This window comes from Bombina bombina, chromosome 4 (genome assembly GCF_027579735.1).
Source record: "Bombina bombina isolate aBomBom1 chromosome 4, aBomBom1.pri, whole genome shotgun sequence".
NCBI lineage: Eukaryota > Metazoa > Chordata > Amphibia > Anura > Bombinatoridae > Bombina > Bombina bombina.
Window position 1 is genome coordinate 798,974,682 of NC_069502.1, and position 17,077 is coordinate 798,991,758.

Below are 17,077 nucleotides of genomic sequence, written 5' to 3' on the forward strand. Positions count from 1 at the left end.
CTGAATATTTTTATTACTTAGAGTTAATGGAATGAGTAGTATGGTTCTGGAGTTTAAGAATAGGATAGTTTTAGAAATGGTATTTTTATGTTGGTCTCGGGGTCTGTGTGGGGGCGGGTCGTGTCCAATTGTTGTGTGTTTTTTTTTTTTTTTTTTCTCTCCTCTCCCTCCCTGCTTCCTCTCTCTCTCCCCCCTACTCCCTCGCTTATCTCCCTCCTCCTCCCCGGGTTTTGGTCATGGCCCATTGTGGGGATGGGTCTCCATTGCTTTATGAAGAAAAATGCTGTGAATCCTTTTTTTCCCCCTTGATTGATATTAGATCAGTAAGATGAATAGTACCGATGATGATGAATAGTACTGATGATGTTTAATCTTAGTTTCTTGTCTTGGAATATAGGGGGCATCAATTCACCTATTAAAAGGAAAACTGTAATAAAACATTTGGGTAAATTCAATCCGGATATAGTCTTTCTACAAGAATTGCATCTTGAAGCTAGTGAAATACCTAAACTTAAATCTAAATGGGTGGGAGAAGTGGTGGCAGCACCATTTACTTCCAGAAAGAGGGGGGTGGCAATATTATTGAGTCGTAAGCTAGAATACAGGATAGGTAATGTTGAACGTGACTCTGAAGGGAGATTTTTAATATTGGAGTTGGAAATTAAAGGCATTAAATATACACTCTGTAATATATACGGCCCTAATCAAGTTGACCAAACTTTTTGGTCCGTCCTATTGGTAAAATTACACAGCTTCATAGGAGCGAATTTAATTATCGCAGGTGATCTTAACTTACTAGCAGATCCCTTTCTGGATAATTCTAATAATAAGATGATAAACAGCAGAGGTAGAAAAATGAGAATATTTCAGAGATTATGTTCTCATCTGGGGATGGTTGATTTATGGCGAGTTCAGAATCCGGATGTTCGCTCTTATACGTGCATTTCGCATGCGCAGCGATCTTTTTCCAGACTAGACTATTTTTTGATTTCAGAAACCATGCTAACGCAGAGCTGGACCACCAGAATTGAAGACATAGCTATTTCGGACCATGCGGTTATTGTATTGGGGCTTAGGGCCGCAGGAGGACGGCCTGGTCAGAACTACATTTCTTTCCCTAGATATCTGAGTAATAATATTAAATTTCAGAATTTTCTTCGATTGAAATGGGCTGAATATCTCAATAATAATCATAATTATATAGATAAGACGGAGATATTCTGGGAGGCTTCTAAAGCCGTTCTACGCGGAGAGATTAAGTCCTATACACTTTACCTGTCAAAAAGCAGTAGTATAGGGGCTAGACAATTAGCTAACCGCGTGAAGAATACATATAGAGCGTATATTACTAGGCACACGAAAGAGTGCTGGGATGCCTATGTCACAGCGAAGACACTCCGGGATTCATTCCTGAAGCAGGTTAGTGCCCAGGAAGAACTCAGAATGAAAGCAAGATATGGAGGGTTCACGGGTAGATCAGCAAAGTTTCTAGCAAGGTTAGCTAAATCTTCTCCGAGATACGCAATTACCGCTATTAAACAAGGAACCTTGAGATACACAAGTCATACTGATATAGAAAAAGTATTCTTTGACTTTTTCCAGGATCTATATACTCAAGAGCCTATTAATCTACAGAAAAAAGAGACATTTTGGGGGAAGATTAAAACCCCACGTATATCTATAGAAGCTAGAGATGCCATCAATGCTCCTATAACGGAAGAAGAAATAGTGTGGGCAATTAAAAACGCGAAATCTAATAAAGCAGCTGGTCCAGATGCCCTACCTATAGAATACTATAGAATACTCCAACCCCAGGTGCTTCCTATATTAGTTAAGTTATTTAATTCTTATTTTTCCGAGAATACGAGATGTTCCACATCCTTCACAGCTGCAAATATCTCACTGATTCTTAAAAAGGGGAAAGACCCTGAATTACCAAGTTCCTATAGACCTATTTCGGTTTTAAATACCGACTACAAGTTGCTTGCGTCTATCATAGCCCTACGATTGAAACCTTATATGGGCGATTTAATTCATGAGAATCAGTCTGGCTTTATGCATGGTCGTAAGTCGACAAGGAATATAAGGAAATTACTAATCCTGATTGAATCTTTTTGGAATATATATAAAACTAAGGAATCTTATGGAAGCATTGACAAGGCTATTTTGACGGTTGATGCAGAAAAGGCTTTCGACAGGGTCAGTTGGGATCATTTGTTTTCTACGTTAGACGAATTTGGGTTTTCGGGTCCTTTCAACAATTATATACGTTTAATTTACAGTACCCCCTCCTCTGCGGTAATTATTAATAATACCTCTACTCAGCGATTCAATTTATTCAGAGGGACTAGACAGGGCTGCCCACTTTCCCCCTTCTTGTTTAATCTCAGTATAGAACCACTGGCTATTCTAATACGGCAAGAACTAGAGGGTATTTCATTAGCGCGCGAGAAGTTGATTCTTCTTCTCTACGCAGATGATCTCCTCCTATTCCTATCTAATCTTGCAGTGTCATTACCTATCCTACAGAGTATCACCCAAGAGTTCGGGGAAATCTCAGGGTTTAAGATTAATACATCTAAATCTGAGCTTATGTGGATAGATAAAAATCCCGCACTGCAGCTGAATCACCCTTTTAGGGAAGTCCCGCAGATTACATATTTGGGTTTACGACTATCTAGAAACCCGGAGGAATGGTATGGATTAAATTATAGGTCAGTAATGGACTCCTGTAAGAGTAAACTAGATGAATGGACTAGGCTTCCTATTTCACTAACAGCCCGGGTGACGCTGATTAAAACAATCATCTTTCCAAAGCTCCTCTATATTATGCAAAACATTCCATGGTTCCTACATAAGAGAGACATTACTATATATAATAAGGCCTGTTCCAAATTTTTATGGAATGGCAAAAGACCGCGGATTGCTGCAGGTAGGCTCATGAATTCTAAGACATCAGCAGGTTTGGCACTCCCCGATATTCAGACATATAACCTGGTTATAATAGCTAGATTCGCATTTGATTGGCTGACTGGGAAGGAGCAAATTACGTCATTTATGTGGGAATCACAGCTCGTGGCCCCATTTAAATTGAAAGCTCTGTTACACTGTCCACTTACCTCACTTCCTTCTAATATATTTTATTTAGACACTCTGAAAAACGTCATTATTGCCTGGCAAAGACTATGCGCAGAAATGGGCAACTCACCCTATGTTTCACAATATCTACCTATAGCGGGGAACCCAGAATTTAGTCCTGGCCTCTTGAATCGGATATTCATAGACTGGGAATCTAAAGGCCTCCAAACCTTATGTCAGATGCGGGACACGGGAGGGCATACATTATTATTCCAAGAAATTGTATCTCGGTTTGATATAGGACCACGGGAGTTCTATGCCTACCTCCAAGTTAGGCACTTTCTCCAAGAGATAATTACGAAATATGGGAGTGATTGGTCCCTGGGTGAGCTGCAGTCTAGGATTTCAATGTACGCAGCAGGAATATATGCAATTTCCCCTTTATATTTACTATTAAAGCAGAAATCATCAAAAGCGCAAGTAGACGAGATGGTTGGTAGATGGGCTAACCTATTTTCGGATTTAGATGAGCAGAGTATTATAGAGAGCTTTAAAATAACGCAACAGCCCTGGGTCCCGACATCTTGGAGAGAGTCCCAGATAAAAATCGGGCTACAGAGATATCTTACGCCTGCGGTGTTAGCTAAATGGTATAAAATAAAAGCTCTTTGCCCTAGATGTTCAAATACTGGTGCTGATCTCTTCCATTGTTTATGGAGTTGCCCTAAGGTATCGCAATATTGGGGGAAAATCATATTTTGGATGACAGTTGTTTTGAAGGTGGACTATAAAATATCCCCAATTGAGATCTTTTTTCTGGTAAAATATCGGCACACAATTAAGAATCATAACTTGATAAATACTATCATACTAACTGCACGGAGTCTTATTTTTAAGACATGGAAAGCAGCCGCTTTACCTACAATGGCACAATTTAAAAGGGCTTTGACTGATCAGTTCATAATAGAACAAATTAACTTACCCTACCCACAAGAAAAACATCTAGTAGTATTTTTCAAGAAATGGGAGATATTTTTAAGATCATTACCCTTATTGCATCAAAAAAAATTAATTAAACCTTTTAGTAATTCGGAATATTTACAGGTGAATATTTTGGCAGGTCACTTCCCTGGCGAATGGGCAATGGACACTGAGTGAGTGCTTGGGGGTGGGGTGGGGTGGGGATGGGGGTAGGGGGTGGAGAGGAGCGTCTCCCGTTTCTTTTTTTTTGGTTTTTTTTTTTTTTTTCTTTTTTGTTTTGTGTGTTGGGTTGGGGGATTTGGCTTTTTGGCTATATTGTATATTTGGTCACCGTGCATATAATGTGGGGATAGAAGATGAGATAATCACTGAGTCGAAGAAAGCATAACTAGTTTACCCAGGGCTAGTTGGTTATACTATACAATTTCAGCTAATTCTTAATGTTCACTTTAATAGAGGGTAATAAGAACTGTTTTCAACTAGCCACGGACACTATTGGCTCTTTGGTTAGGTTTTTTGTTGTTGTTGGTATCTAATGATGTATGGATTTGTGTATAATCACTGTTTTTCACTACCTTTAGGTTAAGAAAAAAGGTAATTTGTTTAGTGTAAATGTTTTCTCATATTTTAATACATGGACATATATGTTTCTATATAGTGGGTTTTTTTTTTAACACAGCACTTCACTCATTTTTCCCCCACTAAGGATTTATGATGAATATGTTTTTCTTTGGCTCACAAAATGTATAGCCTATGATGTATGATATTAACTTGATTATTGTATGTATGTTTTTGTTTTTGCTTTTTTCTTTTGTCACCGTATTTGGACAAAGTATTTGTTTGTAATTATGCGGAAACTCAATAAAAAGAGAATTTAAAAAAAAAAAAAAAAAAAAATGAGACTTAAATAATGTGGAGACAAAAATGACGCCCATATTTTTTAGCGCCAAAAAAGACGCCCACATTATTTGGCGCCTAAATGCTTTTGGCGCCAAAAATGACGCCACATCCGGAACGCCAACATTTTTGACGCAAAAAAAACGTCAAAAAATGACGCAACTTCCGGCGACACGTATGACGCCGGAAACAGAAAAAAAAATTTGCGCCAAAAAAGTCTGCGCCAAGAATGACGCAATAAAATGAAGCATTTTCTGCCCCCGCGAGCCTAACAGCCCACAGGGAAAAGTCAAATTTTTTAAGGTAAGAAAAAATGATTGAAACAAATGCATTTATCCCAAATATGAAACTGACTGTCTGAAAAATAAGGAATGTTGAACATTCTGAGTCAAGGCAAATAAATGTTTGAATACATATATTTAGAACTTTATAAATAAAGTGCCCAACCATAGCTTAGAGTGTCACAGAAAATAAGATTTACTTACCCCAGGACACTCATCTACACGTTTGTAGAAAGCCAAACCAGTACTGAAACGAGAATCAGCAGAGGTAATGGTATATATAAGAGTATATCGTCGATCTGAAAAGGGAGGTAAGAGATGAATCTCTACGACCGATAACAGAGAACCTATGAAATAGACCCCGTAGAAGGAGATCACTGCATTCAAATAGGCAATACTCTCCTCACATCCCTCTGACATTCACTGCACGCTGAGAGGAAAACCGGGCTCCAACTTGCTGCGGAGCGCATATCAACGTAGAATCTAGCACAAACTTACTTCACCACCTCCATCGGAGGCAAAGTTTGTAAAACTGAATTGTGGGTGTGGTGAGGGGTGTATTTATAGGCATTTTAAGGTTTGGGAAACTTTGCCCCTCCTGGTAGGAATGTATATCCCATACGTCACTAGCTCATGGACTCTTGCTAATTACATGAAAGAAACTGAAATTAAAATCCTCCATGTCTCAAAATTAAATCAATGTAAATATTTGCATAGGAAATTAGTACATCTAGGCAAGTATCCCCGCTTGCTTTTCCCCAGAAATGCACAATATATATATATATATATATATATATATATATATATATATATATATATATATATATATATATATATATATATGTGTGTGTGTATTGATCTGAAACTGATACTATATAGGATAAATGTCTGCTGTATTGAACAAGTAGCTATACAATCAATTAAAGAATTAATAACCTATTCTTTTTATTTTTCAGGCATCTAACAAATACACGTGTGGTTGTCCCACAAATTGTGTCATATGTTTTATGCACTCAGAAAGAGGTGTACTGAATGTGAAATATGCTGTGTTTTATATGAATATAAGAAAATAATCAAATGCAACTTTAAATGCATTTTAAGATAATACCAGTATGATGTTAGAAATAATACTGATGTTTCATATTAAAATAATCAGGAAAAATGGCACAATATGATCCATGTATATTAATCATATGACTTATTAATACAAGAAGTGGTGAGCATATTAAATATAAAATTGAATGATATAGTTTACTGTAGCAGTGTTAAAAAAAAGAAACTTTATCTTTGCTACCCCAATGGCCTAAATCCAATATTACAGCCAAAAGGCATTTGGCTGTTGAAAATGAAATTTCCCAGTAGCCAATCAGGGAGGCGTCTCCCAAATAACCAATCAGGGACAAGCTTCCGAAGGGCCTATCATCCCAATTTCACAGATGATTAGAATAAAAAGGGGTGGGGTTATATTGTGATATAACCTTAGTCAAGAAAAAGAAAAGGGACTCTGCTGCTGAATTTTGACTGACAAACTGTTGCCTTGGGATCCAGTCTATATAAAGCAATCTGGGCTTAATTTTTTATCCATCTTGCAAAAATTACCTCTTTTAATTTATGAGGTGAAATTGGACTAAATTGAAACATTAATTTGGTTATTTGGGTAAAGTATAAGAAACTGTTAAGTATATTTAATATTTTAAATCAAAGGCTATAGTTAGATTACGGTTAGTAATTTTAAAAGGGCACAATTTGTATTTTAAGTTATATCTATAGTCCTGTGTAGTCTTAACTAGTCATTATTGCTAAATAATTTATTTACTAGACAGGGTTTTATACTCCAGATTTATAAGTCAGTTATTATAGTGAACTCTTTCAGAACTGTACATAAACTGGTTATTGTGATTACATTCCTGGTAGTTATTAATTAAGCATAGTAAGTTGGCAATTCATATTGAGCACTGAACTAGAGTTATTGGTTAATAACAGGAGATTCTGGTATTTTATTGTGGTATTTTAATGTGCTCATTGTGAATAAGGTAATTTGTAAAGGTATATTTTTAGAATCTTTGTATAGAATATTGTAACAGTTTAAGCTTGTATAGTTTGATTCATATCTGGTTTCTATAAATATAATTCAATGTGTTTATAACTTTAACTAATATAAAGAATTTAGGAATTTATATTAATTTTAATAGTTTCGTAAATGCATTTTTTGGGGGGTTTGTTTTAAAGAATAATTATTAAATATATTGTATTATAACCCTGCCATATACTGACAGCGTGCTAGCCTCTATGGCTATCACTTGCAGCGGACAATGACATGAGACCCTACACTGGAAATAAGGGTCAAATGTCCCACTGAGTGGTGACAATAGCCAAATACTGAGCCCCACTATAGCCGCTGCTTCCAGTACCCAGAACTATGGTGACTCTGGGCAGTCACGGTGTGATGACATCACACACATGTATGACAGGATCACTATGGGTAAGTAGCACAGTGTGTGATGTATAAATGGTGGTGGGACCTCAGCTAGATGAGCAAGCAGGGAGCAGTGCAAGGTTCACAGGACTGTATATCTCATGGATGATTTTATTAAGTAACAATCACCCAGATTACGAGTTTTGCGCTAAACAGGGTGCGAAAATAAAGCCAAAATTGCGTTATTTCACTCTCTATAGTGCTGCCATTACGAGTTACTGAAAAGCCTCCTTGTGCTGTGCGTTATGGTGCGTTAGACATCAATGGGGAAAAAGTGTTAGTTTTTTTTCCTAACACCAGAAGTGTGGAATGGCAATCACCGTAACGCAACCCCATGGATGTCTATGGGGAAAAGAAAGTTACATTTAAACCTAAACCCCAAGTCTAAACACCCCTAATCCACCGCCCCTGACATCGCTGCTATTAACCCCTAATCCTCTGCTCCCTGACATCGCCGCCACTAAATAAAGTTATTAACCCCTAATCCTCCGCTCCCTGAAATCGCTGCCATTAAATAAAGTTATTAACCACTAAACCTAAAAGGGCATTCAGCTCTTTTACAATTGCCCAAAGCCCTAATCTAAGAAAAAAAAACACCCACCCCATCTTGGGGACGTCTTCTATTTTCATCCCGGCAGCGAGGAGCGGAGGTATCCTGGAAGTTATCCTGTGCAGAGCATCCTCTTCATACGGTCACCGCCGTACACTGAAGCTGAATGCAAGGTAGCGGTTTCAAAATAGCGTACCTTGCATTCCTATCGGCTGATTTGATTCTTCAAATTCAAATCAGCCAATAGGATGAGAGCTACTGAAATCCTATTGGCTAATTTGATTTAAATTTTTAAATTTAGGTTTTTAATTGGTAGTATTTTTTTATTTTATTAGAATAGTTATGTTAGGTTAATTTATAGTTTAAACTTAGGTTTTTTTATTTCACAGGTAAAATCTTTATTTTCTTAAAGACAGTTATATTGTAATTTTAATTTAAAAATAGGGGGTGTTAGGCTTAGGGGTTAATAGTTTAATTTAGTGTTTTGCAAAGTTGGGGGGCGGCAGTTTAGGGCTTAATAGGTTTATTTAGATGTTGGCGATGTCGGGGAGTGGCGGTTTAGGGGTTAGTAGGTTTATATAATGTCAGCAATGTCAGAGGCGACGGATTAGGGGTTAAAAGCTTTATTTAATAGCCGCAATGTGGGTTGGTGGCAGATTAGGGGTTAATAGGTTTAATTTAACGTTTTACGATATGTGGGGGGTGGCGGTTTAGGGGTTAATAGGTTTAGTTTAGTAGTTACGATGTGGAAGGCTGGAGGTTTAGGGGTTAATACTTTATTATAGTGTTGGCGATGTGGGGGGCCGGCGGGTTTAGGGGTTAATAGGTTTATTTAGGTGTCGGCGAGCGGCGGTTTAGGGGTTAATAGGTTTATATAGTGTTGGCCATGTGGGGGATTAGGGGTTAATAGGTTTATTTAATAGTCGCAATGTGGGTGAGCGGCAGATTAGGGGTTAATAGTTTTAATATAGTGTTTGCCATGCGGGATAGTGACGGTTTAGAGGTTAATAGGTAGTTTATGGGTGTTAGTGTACTTTGTAATAGTTTAGTTATGAGTTTTGTGAAATATTTTTGTTTTGCAAAATCCATAACTACTGTTCTTAGATGGCGGTCTGGATCGTGTCGGCATAGGCTGTAACGCAAGCATTTTAGCCGGACCGCATAACCTGTAATACGGCGCTATGAAAATCCCACACTCAAACGTCATTTTTTTTAGTGCAGAATGGACATTGCATTACAGGCTAAAATGCTTGCGGTATAGCTATACCGACGCGACTCGTAATATGCGTTCCTGGCCATTCCAGTGTAATGGCCCATTTTTCAGCGTTAAAAGCCATACTGCAAAACTCGTAATCTAGCCAAATGTCTTTAATAAACAACACACAGATTTTATACCTGTTTAACACAAGCCCAGATTATGTGTTACTTACAGTATATGTGTTTTCCTCTTTGTCCCATTCCCTGTAGAGTTATATTAATTATTACCTAGAGACAGGAGGGTCTGGTAATTCTCCATCATCACATCCTTATAAAGCTCTTTTTCTTCTTCAGTTAAACAGCCCCACTCCTCCTCCGAGAAATAAACTGCAACTTCATCAAACTCCATTTTTTCCTTAAAATAAAAAATAAAACAATAAAAACAGGATTTAACTTGTACAGTGTAAACCACACAAACTGAACTGACTGTGACAATGACCATGACCCAAAGCTCAGCCAGTGACCATGAACAGCCCATATGGTTAGTGTGCTCACTCCCCCTGGGGTTGTGCTGTGTGTGTGTTGTATAAAGGCCGCTCAGCACCAGACGTCACACACAGCTGCAATGACAATATGACTAAGGCCCTCACCTCCCCAGTCACCATGTAGATCTCTGAGGTTTGGTTCTTCTCAGTTGTCATCTTGTTGGTCACACGTGAATCAGCCCCAATACTCCAAGAACTCCAAATAACAGGAACTCACCTTGTCACAGTAACACTGACCTACAACTAAAAAGGAGAGTGTAAATGTTACATATTAATGAAAAGATCTTTCTCCATCACACTCAGGAAAATGTGTCACTACATACTTTATTAGTTATTTAGCCTCATTTCCCTCTTCCCTGTGTGGCAATTTCTATTTTGATGACAATTATAAAGTTATATGATATAAAACTGACTTGTTATACTTAAAGTGATGGTAAAGTTGCAACGTTTTGTGCGCTTATCTAGGTAGCCTATATGTTTATGAACAAAGTCGCTAAGTTTGTTTTGTTTTTGTATAATTTCTAAATAATAAATGACTAATCTAAAAATTTTTACCATCACTTTAAAGCTTTAAGTCTTACAATTTGACCTTATAATAACTAAATAGTAATTCTGCAGTAAGTACAAATAACATTTTCATCTCCTAAGAAGCTATATTTAAAAGGTACATGAAACACAATTTCCAACTGTTTTGTTGTCTTGGTATCCTTTTTTGGAAAGAATATCTAGGTAGGCTCAGGAGCTGCTGATTGGTGGCTGCACATATAAGCCTCATGTTATTGGCCTACGCAATGCTCTCAGCTAGCTCCCAGTCGTGCATTGTTGCTTCTTCAACAAAATATACCAAGAGAATGAAGCAAATTATATAATAGAAGTAAACTGGAAAGTGTAAAATCATATGCTCTGAGTAGTAAAAGAAAACAAAATGGGTTTCTTGTCCATTTAATTTAAACAGACATTACAACTTATTTTTTATTTATTTTTTAATGAATGTTCTAGTCCTGAATAATCCTGAATAAACCTAGCAATAAATATAAGGAAGTTGTCTTTATCAGCCAGTTACCGCTCCATCCCTGGGGATGAATTGTGCACAAATGTTCATTACCTGGGGTTTCCATATCAGTTTAAATAGCTGAAAATAAAAATATTTTTACACTTTAATTGCTACACATGCATGAAACGAACAGTTCATGTTTAAGTTCCTTTTTAATGATGCTTCTGTAGATTCTTTAATCTTTCTTATGTTTATTGTTTGCACTTAATCACAAGAATCTGAAAAGGCTAATGGGATCTGATACGTCCTGATCCCTGAAACACCCAAACCATATCACAGTAATAACAGGGTGAGGCCAGACAAGACAGTCCTGACCCATTAATAAAGGGATCAGCACAGAATTCTGGTTACACTAAACCCTAAAGCGAAGCTTTGTAACTTCAATGCCCGCTACATACAGTACCTTTCATGACCAGGTTAATTATTCTACAACGGAATAACATTCAGAAGTAAACAAATTGAAGCCCCACGATTGTGCATAAGATAGTGAGATTTCAATGTTGGGAATGGGTCAGGGGGGGGGGCGTCCCTATGACCCTAGACCCTAGGCACACCTTCCAGACCAAAAGTGTCAGGGTTTTTTCCCTGTTGTGTTTGCCATGTGCTGCTGGCAGCCATTTTACTCACCTCTCTTCCTTACTATGGTGCATTGTGGGGGATGCTGCTCAATTCCTGCACTTCCTTTTATGGCCAGACTGGTGTGCATCATCCATGTGAGACAGGATGCAGTCTCAGAATTGTGATGTCATCACTTATTATTTAAAGGGCCTCTGTTCAGTATGCTTTGCCTTTGCGTTGTCTCAGACCTGTTTGTGAGAGTTCCTGTGTATTACCTGGCTGCCTGACGTCCTTCCTGGTTCCTGATCCCTGGCTTGTTCCTGACTCTGCTGTTTTCCTTGTTCCTGATTCCGGCTCGTCTGACTATTCGCTTTGGCTCCTGACTCGGCTCCTCTGACTACCAGCTCTGGTTTTGATTCCTGGCTTGTTATTTGACTTGTGGACTTTTTATTATTTTTTGCTATTAATAAAGGTGTGATTATTTTTGCACTTCTCGTCTCAGTCTGATTCCTGGCACCCTGACATTACGCAAAGGCCATGAATCCTGATGGTGCTAATAATCCACCTTTACCTGCCATCATTTTCAGGATGGATGTACAGGATCACAGCTTGGATCAATTTGCACTAGCCCTGCAAACCCTGCTGACTCGCACTGCACATTTGGACCAAAGTGTCCCGCAAGTTATGGCTGCTCCTATTTCCGCTGCTGCACCTATGCCTACCATGAGCATTTCCGGTTCTGCACCTCTACCTCAGCGATATGGAGGTGATCCTATTCAGTGCAGAGGGTTTTTGAACCAGGTGGGCATTTACTTTGAGATGTTACCTCAGGCGTTTCCCTCTGACAGAGCTAAGGTGGGATTTCTCATCTCGTTACTCTCTGACACAGCTCTTGCCTGGGCTAATCCCTTGTGGGAGACTAATAAACCTGTGATTTCAAACTACCCTGAATTTGTGGCCTCCTTTCGAAGGGTATTTGATGTTCCGGCTCGCTCCTCCTCTGCTGCTAAACGACTTATGTCCATTCAGCAAGGTACAAGATCTGTTGCTCAGTATGCTATTGAGTTCCGTACGCTTGCCGCAGAGGTAGGTTGGAACAATGAAGCCCTTGTTGCCGCCTTCTTTCATGGGCTCTCTGATGCGATTAAAGACGAAGTTGCTGCCAGAGATTTACCAGAGGATCTCGAGGCATTGGTGTCTTTTTTGATCCTAATTGACCTCAGACTCAGAGAGAGGCCCTCTTTCAAGGAGCGCTTGCGCAAGCCTCCTGTTCCGTTGTCTCCTACGTGTTCGTTGTCTCCTACGTGTTCGTTCCCACCCATGCCACGCTCTCCTCCCATGCCTCCTGGTCCAGAGTCACCAGGTACTGCTGAGCCGATGCAGCTGGGATTCACGCGCCTCTCCGCGGCGGAGAGGGCCTTTAGGAGGAGGGAGGGGCTCTGCCAGCTCCCAGCTCACACCTAAGGTCCTGTCGGGGGCAGATCTTGGGTGGTTTATCCTCATCCCCCGAACTGCTTAAGGAGAAACATTTGGTCACGGTTGTCCTTTCCTGGGTAGACTCCTCCATAGTCACCCAGGCTCTTGCTGACTCCGGTGCTGCGGGCTATTTCATTGACAGTGCTTTTGTATCAAAGCACTCCATTCCTGTTTTGCCTCGGTCCGTTCCGCTTGCTATTGAGGCCATTGATGGCAGGCCCCCTTCAGCCCGCACTCGTTACTCATGAAACTGCTCCGTTGTCCATGGCTGTTGGGGCTCTCCATTTTGAAACCCTCCAGTTCTAGGTGATAAACTCTCCACATTTTCTGGTTGTTCTGTGTTATCCCTGGCTCCAAAAGCACAATCCCAGTCTCGACTGGCGCAGGTCCGAAATTTTGTCGTGGTCCCCGCAATGTATTTCCACTTGTCTTCGGAAACCAGTTGAAGTCTTGTGCACTTCTTCAGTTTCTCAATTGCCAGAGGAGTACCGAGAGTTCCTAGACGTGTTTGACAAGGTGCATGCGGTACATTGCCTCCTCACCGGTCTTACGATTGTGCCATAGACCTGCAACCCGGAGCCATTTCTCCTCAGGGCCGGGTGTACCCTATGTCTGTTGCAGAGAATTGTGCTATGGAGGAGTATATTGCCGATGTTCTGTCGCGGGGGATCATCCGCAAATCCTGCTCTCCTGCAGGGGCTGTCTTCTTCTTTGTGAAGAAAAAGGGTGGCGAGTTAAGACCATGTATCGATTATAGGGGTCTTAATCGTCTTACCATTAAGAATGCTTACCCTATTCCGCTTATTACGGAACTCTTTGACCGCCTCAAGGGAGCTACCGGCTTTACTAAACTTGATTTGAGAGGAGCGTACAATCTCGTTAGGATTAAGGAGGGCCACGAATGGAAAACAGCATTTAACACCAGGAGCGGGCATTATGAGTATCTTGTAATGCCCTTTGGCCTATGTAATGCTCCTGCTGTTTTTCAGGAATTTATTAATGATGTCCTACAAGATATGTTGCAACAGTGTGTTGTGGTGTACTTTGACGACATCCTCATACACTCACCCACACTTGAGGCTCATCGTTCTGATGTTACACAGGTTCTTCAGAGACTACGTGAGAACGGCCTGTTTTGTAAACTCGAGAAATGTGAGTACCATCAGACTCAAGTAACCTTCCTAGGTTATGTTATCTCTGCTGCAGGGTTCTTCATGGATCCTGACAAGTTTGTGAGAGTTCCTGTGTATTACCTGGCTGCCTGACGTCCTTCCTGGTTCCTGATCCCTGGCTTGTTCCTGACTCTGCTGTTTTCCTTGTTCCTGATTCCGGCTCGTCTGACTATTCACTTTGGCTCCTGACTCGGCTCGTCTGACTACCAGCTCTGGTTTTGATTCCTGGCTTGTTATTTGACTTGTGGACTTTTTATTATTTTTTGCTATTAATAAAGGTGTGATTATTTTTGCACTTCTCGTCTCAGTCTGATTCCTGGCACCCTGACAAAAAGATTGCTAAAAGATATATATGACCGGTCATTTGATATGTATTAAATAATATACAGGGAGTGCAGAATTATTAGGCAAATGAGTATTTTGACCACATCATCCTCTTTATGCATGTTGTCTTACTCCAAGCTGTATAGGCTCGAAAGCCTACTACCAATTAAGCATATTAGGTGATGTGCATCTCTGTAATGAGAAGGGGTGTGGTCTAATGACTTCAACACCCTATATCAGGTGTGCATAATTATTAGGCAACTTCCTTTCCTTTGGCAAAATGGGTCAAAAGAAGGACTTGACAGGCTCAGAAAAGTCAAAAATAGTGAGATATCTTGCAGAGGGATGCAGCACTCTTAAAATTGCAAAGCTTCTGAAGCGTGATCATCGAACAATCAAGCGTTTCATTCAAAATAGTCAACAGGGTCGCAAGAAGCGTGTGGAAAAACCAAGGCGCAAAATAACTGCCCATGAACTGAGAAAAGTCAAGCGTGCAGCTGCCAAGATGCCACTTGCCACCAGTTTGGCCATATTTCAGAGCTGCAACATCACTGGAGTGCCCAAAAGCACAAGGTGTGCAATACTCAGAGACATGGCCAAGGTAAGAAAGGCTGAAAGACGACCACCTCTGAACAAGACACACAAGCTGAAACGTCAAGACTGGGCCAAGAAATATCTCAAGACTGATTTTTCTAAGGTTTTATGGACTGATGAAATGAGAGTGAGTCTTGATGGGCCAGATGGATGGGCCCGTGGCTGGATTGGTAAAGGGCAGAGAGCTCCAGTCCGACTCAGACACCAGCAAGGTGGAGGTGGAGTACTGGTTTGGGCTGGTATCATCAAAGATGAGCTTGTGGGGCCTTTTCGGGTTGAGGATGGAGTCAAGCTCAACTCCCAGTCCTACTGCCAGTTTCTGGAAGACACCTTCTTCAAGCAGTGGTACAGGAAGAAGTCTGCATCCTTCAAGAAAAACATGATTTTCATGCAGGACAATGCTCCATCACACGCGTCCAAGTACTCCACAGCGTGGCTGGCAAGAAAGGGTATAAAAGAAGAAAATCTAATGACATGGCCTCCTTGTTCACCTGATCTGAACCCCATTGAGAACCTGTGGTCCATCATCAAATGTGAGATTTACAAGGAGGGAAAACAGTACACCTCTCTGAACAGTGTCTGGGAGGCTGTGGTTGCTGCTGCACGCAATGTTGATGGTGAACAGATCAAAACACTGACAGAATCCATGGATGGCAGGCTTTTGAGTGTCCTTGCAAAGAAAGGTGGCTATATTGGTCACTGATTTGTTTTTGAATGTCAGAAATGTATATTTGTGAATGTTGAGATGTTATATTGGTTTCACTGGTAAAAATAAATAATTGAAATGGGTATATATTTGTTTTTTGTTAAGTTGCCTAATAATTATGCACAGTAATAGTCACCTGCACACACAGATATCCCCCTAAAATAGCTATAACTAAAAACAAACTAAAAACTACTTCCAAAACTATTCAGCTTTGATATTAATGAGTTTTTTGGGTTCATTGAGAACATGGTTGTTGTTCAATAATAAAATTAATCCTCAAAAATACAACTTGCCTAATAATTCTGCACTCCCTGTATACTGTATATATAAATAACACTTCATACAAGTAGGTTGAGACAAAAATATAAAGGACACAGCCTAATATTGGAAACAAACTAATATTGGAAACCCTATTATTGGAACATTGTAGTCTTTCATAAAAGATTATTAGGATATATGAAAGTCCCTTTGTGCTATGCACTGAACGTTTCAATAACCACACAGTTGATGTGTATAGTAATTAATTATGTCACTAGTTCATTGGTTTAAATGCTGATCCGTTGGCTCAAATATCTAATTCTGATGGCTCAAATGTCCAATTCTGAAACTCCTGAAAATGATTTACCTTTGTAGTACTCTACCAATGTAATAAATGTATATTCCAGGAATAGCACACAAAATAACAGGCTGATACACCTCTATGTGCCTACCTTTAATGTGGAAACTGGTTCATACCTGGTATCTTACTGTCCTGGAACCAGGGCACAGGTGTCTATACAGCTCCGTCCGTTGCTTCCTAGAGTACTTCCTGGATTGTGACGTCTGTGACGTCAGTGGCTCACGTGGTAGATATTTGAAAGTAGTTCCTTGACGTGCTCTGAATCCTTACTCTGCGCAGAGATTTTGAAAACTGAGATGTCTGAAAAGAATCCTTCTACCATCCGAGTTAATCCTTCAGAACGGATTGTTTTCGTAGATTCACAATTCTTGTGTTAATGCCATCAACGTGTTTCACCGTATTGCACGGCTTTATCAAGATGGTTTGTGACAAAGTAATATGTCTTTATAAAGGTCTCTTCTATCAAATGATTGGTTGAAAGTTTACACCTTATCCGGTTTTGATTTTTAAGGTGGACTGATTAAAGGTGGATTATCTGTTCTTAACGCTACATATGTTCATATATTACT

General features: G+C 39.8%; 1 protein-coding gene across 2 annotated transcripts in view; it reads right to left on the bottom strand.

Annotated features, from left to right (window-relative positions):
• LOC128657023 (gastrula zinc finger protein XlCGF26.1-like) overlaps positions 1-17,077 on the bottom strand; it is a 55,287-nt gene that overhangs the window by 29,741 nt on the left and 8,469 nt on the right. For both annotated transcript variants that reach the window (XM_053711252.1, XM_053711251.1), the window contains exons 3-4: positions 10,111-10,248; positions 9,749-9,875 (exon numbers count right to left, since the gene is read on the bottom strand). In XM_053711252.1, coding sequence (XP_053567227.1) covers positions 9,749-9,875; positions 10,111-10,161 — 178 coding nt within the window. In that variant the 5' untranslated portion in view covers positions 10,162-10,248. The remainder of the gene's footprint in view (positions 1-9,748; positions 9,876-10,110; positions 10,249-17,077) is intronic.